The following is an 8,322-nucleotide window of genomic DNA, read 5'->3' as shown; positions in this document are numbered from 1 at the left end:
TAGATGTTTGGGGTAGATTTCTTTGAAACATTTGCCCCAGTTGCCAGGCTAGACACAATACGGTTGCTGCTAGCACTAGTTGCACAAAAAGGGTGGCTTATACATCAATTGGATGTAAAATCAACCTTTTTGAATGGATATTTGGAGGAAGAAATTTTCATGGAATAGCCAAAATGTTTTGCTCTTCAAGGACAAGAAAATAAGGTTTATCTACTGAAAAACACATTATATGGTTTAAAACAAGCACTAAGGTCCTGGTATAGTAGACTTGATGAACATTTAATGAGCTTAGGCTGTGTGAAAAGTTTAAGTGAGTATACCTTATATATTAAAATGGTGAATGAAGATATACTTATGATATCTCTGTATGTTGATGACTTATTTGTTATGGGAAATTGTAAGGAGATGATTGACAAGTTTAAAGAAGAAATGGAAAATGTCTTTGAAATGACAGACCTTGGAAAGATGACATTTTTTCTTGGTATGCAAGTGTAGCAAAAGAAAAATGAAATATTTGTATGCCAAGAAAAGTATGCAAAGGAAGTACTTATGAAGTTCAACATGGAAGAGTGTAAGTCAGCTTCAACTCTGATGAACCAAAAAGAAAAGTTTTGTAGAGAAGATGGAACTGAAAAAGGTTGATAAAAAGCTGTTTAGATCCTTAATAGGATGCTTAATGTATTTAACTACCACCCGACCAGATATCATGCATTCAGTGAGTTTGTTATCAAGGTACATGCATTGTGCTAGTGAAATTCATTTTCAAGCAACAAAAAGAATTCTTAGATATGTTAAAGGCACAATTGATTATGGTATATGGTTCAACAAAGTTGAAAGCTTAAGTTTTCATGGTTATTCAGATAGTGATTCGGCAGGATGTGTTAATGATATGAGAAGCACTTGTGGTTACTGTTTCTCTCTTGGTTATGGAGTTTTTTCATGGTGTTCCAGAAAGTAAGAAATTATAGCCCAATCAACAACAAAAGCAAAGTATGTCTCTGTTGCTGCTGTAAACCAAACTGTCCGGATAAGGAAAATCATGACTAATTTACACATAGAACAAGAAGATAGCACAAAGATTTTTGTGGATAATCAAGTTGCAATTTCAATTGCCAATAATCCAGTTTTTCATGGCAAAACAAAGCATTTTAAGATAAAACTTTTCTTTTTAAGAGAAGTTCAAATAGAAGGACAAGTGAAACTAGTTTACTGCAAAACAGAAAATCAAGTGGCTAATATCCTAACCAAGGCACTTCCAAAATCTAGATTTGAGTTCTTGAGACAAAAACTTGGAGTTTGCGGTTCCAAAGTCAAGGAAGAGTATTGATTGAATAGTATTGGAAATTAACAAATTAAAATAATATGTTATGCGATTTTTCAGGAAAATAAAACTCATGTTGACTAGTATGATTTATTTTCTATTTTCTAGACACTAAAAGCACTAGTTATAGATGCTAATATTTTCATGCATTTATGTTTAGTTATTTGTTTTATAAAAGCGATAACATTCATCAATAAAAGATATCTATACAGTTTTATATTCCTCTGTTCCACTCTCTCAATTTTTTTTTTTTATAAAATAACCTACAATAACACAAATAAAACACACAAATATGACATAAAGTTACCTAGACGTTAATACAAATTAAATCTCAGAAACATGACACTCGAGTTACCTAATCGGTCGAGTTACCTAATCGGAAATATTAGCTAAAGCTTGCAAATATGACATCCAAGTTACATAAACAGCGACGTGTCTTTTACAATTGAATCTTTCACCTCTAGAAATGAAAATTCAATTTCAGTCATCAAAATCATTCAAGCTACGACTCAGATATCCTTTTACCAGTATAAAGGGTCACACTCCGAATTCTACTAAAAGCATTAAACCAAGTTTTGTTTTTAACTTGCAAAAACTACTTGTGTTATTTTTAAATCTAACGCAAAGCGTTTAATGCAAGACATTAAAAACACATCGAAATATTTTTAATTTAATTTATCAAAAACCTACTTTACTAATTAAGGTTAAAACATGGCATCAATCAGAGAAACAGACAATGATTCAATGGATATAGTGAATTGAAGCAGTTTGTGTGAGAAATATTCTAGGGTTCCTTCTGTGAATGTTGTCATCTCAGAAATTTACGAAGCTTTCAAATCAGTGACTCCCCTCTCTAGGAATCATCCACACACAGGTGCTTGTTCAAACCATGACAAAGACCCTTTCTTCCTCTTCCTGTTTCAACCATGACCTTGACTTTGACCAAATTGTGCACTTCCCTTTATGTTTCAAACATTTCCATTTCCCTTTTAAGACCTTACTTCAAATATATGTGCTTCGTTTTGTTATGGAAATTCGGGATTAATTAACCTTCTTCTGATTTGATGGTCCATCCCTGATTATTATACTTTTGTTTGTTTCTGTCCCCTACAACCATTTTATGTAGCTTGCCCTTCAAATAGCAATGTAAGTGCCTACCAAAGAAGCAAGTTTGCTTCTCGTGTGAATACTTTCAAGGACATAATTTTGAAATATAATTTTGAAGGAATAAAGAATTTATATTGAAAATCATCACAAAGGGACATTCGGAATCATTTGTAAGAAAAAGGTTTTTTATTTTCTAATAATTTTTTTTTATAGTTTAATTGTTTTAATAAATTTCAAGACTTTTAAATTAAATTTATGATTGTTATTATATTTTAAAAGAATTGTATGCAATAAATGCTTAATTAAACTAACAAAATATGTTTTATATTTATTAAATTAACACGAATATTTGTATTGAAATCTACAGGATAATATCTTCACCATATCATATTATTCAGTATTAATTATATCATCACTTGTATGTTTTCATTTCACTTCTTTATAATAAAAGTCTTTTTATTTAATACTCTATCACTTATAAAATTCACATTTTCTGTTATGTTTTGTGTTTGGTTTTGTATTGAATTTTCACTAATGTTAATATATTAAAGAAATTAATGTATATTTTAAAACCTAAAAAATAATATCCATCGTATCTTAAAAGTTTTAACACAGATAAATAAAAAAAAAACTTGGGAATCCAAATTCCACTTCATTCATTAAGTTTAACTCTGTTTCATCATTCAAATAAACCATTTGCTCAACTTTTTAAAAATGTTATTTATAATTATAAATAGTAATTCTAATCTCTACTTTTTAAAACCAAATTTTTCCTTTTTTTTTTTTCCTTTCAAAATCCCTATGCTATCAAGGAAAAGCTTGGCTACCAAATTGTAGCTTGGAAAAATGTATACACAAACTTCAATACAAATTAATTACGTGTCGTTCAAAGCCAGCACCAAACCCAATTTCACAAGTCACACAAGCACACCCTACCCTTTCCTACCCCATGATTCTTAACCCTAGAGATAATAAACCATTTAAATAGCTAAATGAAAATTTCCAAAAAAGAAAAAATAGCCACAAAGCATAGCAATTAAATGACCATGAGAGTGTGCAAGGAGACCAATGGTTAAGAAAGTGCGACAACTAACAAAGCCAAATCAAACATCATGTAAAAGTTACTTGGGTTGGCTTTGTCACTTTTCCACTGTGCCCTTAAGAAAGTTCCTTATCCTCAAACCAGTTATGTCATGTTGTTACCTCTTCTCTTACTTTTATCTTTGCAACCCTCTCATCTTTTCCATTTCACAAGCAAGAAAAACCAGCGAACATACAAGAGAGAAGAGAAAAAAGTGTGAGAAATGGGGAGGGGAAAGATTGAGATCAAGAGGATCGAGAACTCCAGCAACAGACAAGTTACCTACTCCAAGAGAAAGAATGGGATCCTAAAGAAGGCCAAGGAAATCACTGTTCTATGTGATGCACAAGTTTCCCTTATCATCTTTGCTGCATCTGGGAAGATGCATGACTACATCAGCCCTTCCACTACGTAAGGATCTTACACTTTCTTTTCTTCTTCTTCTTCTTCTTCTTCTTCTTCTTGTGTTTCTCATGTCATGTTTGTTCTTTGTTTTTTTATTTCTGTTTTTGATTCTTAAAGGGTATAGTTTTATGATACCCAAGTGCATGAAAATAGTACTTCTTGATTGATCTGCAGATTAAAGCTCTTAACTTTTTGGTTTTTGTTTTGGTTGAGGAAGTTTGATTGACATATTGGAGAGGTACCACAAGACCTCAGGGAAGAGGCTTTGGGACGCCAAGCATGAGGTTGGTTAATATATGGCTCCTATTTTGTGTTTGCTTTCGATTTGTCCAAAGGAAAATATGACCTACTTTTGCTAAAAATATGCTATGAAACATGAACTATGAATTCTCTGAGTAGATCTAAATTTGGGTTGTACCTTCTACCTATTATATTGTTTTTTATTATTATCAAAAAAGAGAAGCATGAACTACAAGAAATGTAACATCTATGAACAGATCTGGCAGTAAAACGTTACTCACTTGCTTACTTTTTTCCTTGCAAAAAAATGAAACAACAACTGAACATATATATGTGTTGGAATAAAGCCTTTATATGCAAATTAACGTCTTTCACACTTGATGGATCTCTCTATTGTCTGACATTACAACCACCATAGAGAGTCAGATCTACTCCAAATAGCCCTTTCTTTTGAGAATTTCTGGCTTTTTGCAACATCGTACTCTCCCTTCTCTTTTCTATGTTTATTTTTCTTGAAGAAAAGACAACTAGTGTGTTTTAGGGTTTGTGACTACTAATGTTGTTGAACTCAGAACCTAAACGGCGAAATTGAGAGACTCAAGAAAGAGAATGACAGCATGCAAATTGAGCTCAGGTATATTATTATAACATAACATAAATTGCATATTTTAAAACCATTTAACGTTCTTATTTCTCTCTCTCTCTCTCTCCATCTTTCACCAACTATTTCATTACAGGCACTTGAAGGGAGAAGATATAAACTCTCTGAACTACAAGGAACTCATGGCCTTAGAAGATGCCTTGGAAACTGGTCTCGTCAGTGTTCGTGAGAAACAGGCAAATGAATCTTCAAGAAGCTAAATTTTTAAGTTTTCTGCTTCTACTATTCCATGTCATTTTGAAGGTTTAAAATATGTATATAATTAAAACATGTAGAATTTGTTTAACTATATTTCTCCCTATATACTTGCATGAAAATGAAAAGAAAAAATAAATAAAACAAACTCTTCAATAAAGCAAAAACTAGTTCATGAGTGAAATTTATTATTTTGGATTAGCATGAATTATTTTCTACCAAAATACTATGTGCAAAACAGTTTTACTTCATTGAATAACTTCTTGTATTTTTCTTTTTTTATTCTCTTTTCTTATATATGTTTATAAAGAAATTTATTTAAATATACCATAATATATAGCTTATATTGTTAAGCAATGTATTTAGTGTCCATGGTAGCTAACTCAGTTTATTTGTTCATTGAAAAATCAAATGGAATCCAAAATAAAAAGATATACATTATCTGACAGATGAACTTGTTTTTTCTCTGCAGATGGATGTGTACAGGATGTTCAGGAGAAATGTATGTTTAATTGAAATCTTTGATTTATGCTATTAAAATAATATATATATATATATATATTATTTTATATGTGTGTATATACTCAATGCAAAACAAAGTTTATCATTTTTTCTTCTCATTGCTGTTCAGGACAAGATCTTGGAGGAGGAGAACAGGGAACTTAATTTTCTCTGGGTACGTAATACATTACACAAAACACTGTTTTAATGCATGATTACTTCCAAATCTCATACCATGAAAAGTTCCTAATTTCATTTTCTTTCCATTCTAAAACTATATACTACTTAGAACTTTTGTTGTTTTTAATATAATTGGAATTTTGAGAATTCAAGGTTTGGCAAACCTTTTTTGGAGTCACATTTGATAATACATAATTAACTGAAAAATTATCTCATCAACTCATTGTATAAATTAAGAGAGGATTTAATAATGTATTTGTTTAGGAAAGGCACACATTATAGAGTTGTTCTAAAGTGAGGTTATGGTTAAGAAACTTTAATATTGAGAAATTGAATGAAAATGAAGTTCATGTGTCACCACATATGGCCGTAATCTGGTTTTAGTGTGTCCAAAAACATTTATGTTGTGACCACAATTGCAGTTATAGATTACAATTTTTTTAGAGACTTATAGATTACCATTAAAACCACGATTTATATGTGATAACCATTGTATTACAACATAGGGAGTTTACTTAAATAGAAAAACTAAACTAATACAAAATAAAAAGAAGATAACTTTTATTTTAAAAAGTATCATAACTAATAAAACTATATATCATATCAAACCAGTGAAAATTTTGCTCATGCATGGAAAACTTAAAGATTACCAAAAGTATTAGCACAAAAATTGCCTTCCAAAATGAGAGTAAAACACAATTTAAAGACATTTCTTTCATCTAAATCTTAAATTCCATGAAACCAAATTATCATTTTGAAAAGTTTGAATAAGATAGGAGTCACACTTAATTGACAAACATTATCATCCCTTAATATTAACAGCAATTAGATTAAAAACTTTATTGCATAAAAAATGGAATACATAATTATTCACCACACTTAGTGGATTCCTACTTGTATGCAATGTTTCTTCAAATGGGTCAATGGAAAATAGATTGCTTAAAGATAATGACTTCATTTGTAAACTCGTGTAGTTTATTTGCTACTCCATTAACTACTTTTTATTACCCACAATTTAAACGTTACCAATATTAAATTTTAGATAATATATATATAACCATGGTCTAATATATTAGGTTTATAAACCGTGCTCTATCTTCCAGCAATTTTTAAATGTTTCCATATAGAAATATACAAGAAACATTTGCATATTGCAATTTTTGACATGGTATTTTTTTTTTCTTCATTTAGGAAAATTGTTGGGAACATCATATTTAAGGAATAGTTTCATAATGGTGTAAAATGAAAATATTATAAGAGAGTTTTGTTTTCATTTTGAACATAAAAACCATATATCAATCCTTTTAATAATTTTTAATATTTTAAAATCATTCTTTTAATTGTGAATTCATATAAGAAATCAAAACATCATTTTTAACTTAAAATATTAAAACAAAAAAATTATGAATTGTTTTTTATATAATGAAGCTTGATCCATCTTACTTGTATTCTGAACAATATCTTGAAATATCCTGCCCTTATATTAGAAAGTATTGTAGTGAATTTTTTGTTCATTATTGTCTCCATCCTGTCCACTGCCTTGACGTACATAATATATACGTAAATAAAGTAAAATAAATAGGAAAAAAAAAATCATCCATTCATGGCATATTTTTATTGCATAACAGTCCAATTTATGTTTTGTATTTCTCTTATGGAAAAAGGTTAAAATTTGTGATAAAATAACATTCTGTGCATGGGCATTTAATTGATTGTGTATTGTGTTATTTGAACAGCAACAACGTTTGGCAGTGGAAGGTGCAAGAGAAGTGGAGAACGGGTTTGATCAGAGTGTGAGGGATTACAATTCCCATATGCCATTTGCCTTTCGTGTGCAGCCAATGCAGCCAAATCTTCAAGAAAGGATCTGATATAATACTCTGTCAAATCAAAACTCCATCTTCGTGTTTTCATCACAATCTTATGTGCATCTCACAACTTTTTAACTATGTTTTCGTATCTGTTTGCTGCTAATAAACAACTCAATTTCACTTCGTCATTCAAGTCTCCGACTTTGTCACCTATTTTGTGTGTTTCTCTCACTATTATATATACTTTCTCCTCCTCATTTTTCTTATCTCGTGCTTTATTTGTATGTGTATATATATGAAACAAGTTTAAAACATTTTACGTTTTTTGATATGCTATCTCCTCAATATGTTATAAATCAAGAATCCAAGTTAACTTCAAAATGGTGTTTCTTAGAGTGACTTCTTTTATAAAGAAAAATATTTTTTTTATTGTATTTAAATGTAATATTGTATATTTAAAATTAATTAGTGATTAAAAAACAAAACAGTATATATGTCTCTATTCAAAGTGTTTCGAGGTTTGTATTTTTGTAAAGAAAGTATATTGGGTCGAATTTTTAAAATAATTGGAATCCATGTAATTAGACGGATAATATAACCACATAAATAATTATTTAAGAGAAAAGTCGAAGTCGATAATTTATTTAAACATGAATTTTCTGTCCTACAAATATATACGATTTCAAGAGACAATAGTTTCGTCTTTGAAGGCTTGTATCACTAAAAGGAAGTCACAATATTGCATTTAATCCGAAAGATGAGGGGAGAGATCCATTTAAATTTAATAATGACAATGGAAGAAATTATCATAGTTTTTTTT

At 29.8% G+C, this 8,322-nt stretch overlaps 1 protein-coding gene across 1 annotated transcript; it reads left to right on the top strand.

Annotated features, from left to right (window-relative positions):
• The first annotated feature begins 3,617 nt into the window (after positions 1-3,617).
• Positions 3,618-7,769, top strand: LOC106764451 (floral homeotic protein GLOBOSA). Its single transcript, XM_014648736.2, has 7 exons — positions 3,618-3,920; positions 4,132-4,198; positions 4,727-4,788; positions 4,892-4,991; positions 5,483-5,512; positions 5,642-5,686; positions 7,428-7,769. The coding sequence occupies exons 1-7, from the start codon at positions 3,733-3,735 to the stop codon at positions 7,560-7,562; spliced, it is 627 nt and encodes a 208-aa protein (XP_014504222.1). The 5' UTR covers positions 3,618-3,732; the 3' UTR covers positions 7,563-7,769.
• Positions 7,770-8,322: the final 553 nt, after the last annotated feature.

Source organism: Vigna radiata, chromosome 6 (genome assembly GCF_000741045.1).
Source record: "Vigna radiata var. radiata cultivar VC1973A chromosome 6, Vradiata_ver6, whole genome shotgun sequence".
Lineage (NCBI taxonomy): Eukaryota > Viridiplantae > Streptophyta > Magnoliopsida > Fabales > Fabaceae > Vigna > Vigna radiata.
Note: the sequence above shows the minus strand (reverse complement) of the source record. Positions and strands in the feature narration are given on the sequence as shown.

Coding starts and splice junctions, on each gene's coding strand:
- LOC106764451 (XM_014648736.2), top strand. CDS start 3,733: ATGGGGAGGGGAAAGATTGAGATCAAGAGGATCGAGAACTCCAGCAAC. Junction 4,789..4,891: donor AGCATGCAAATTGAGCTCAG/GTATATTATTAT, acceptor ATTTCATTACAG/GCACTTGAAGGGAGAAGATA. Junction 5,513..5,641: donor ACAGGATGTTCAGGAGAAAT/GTATGTTTAATT, acceptor ATTGCTGTTCAG/GACAAGATCTTGGAGGAGGA.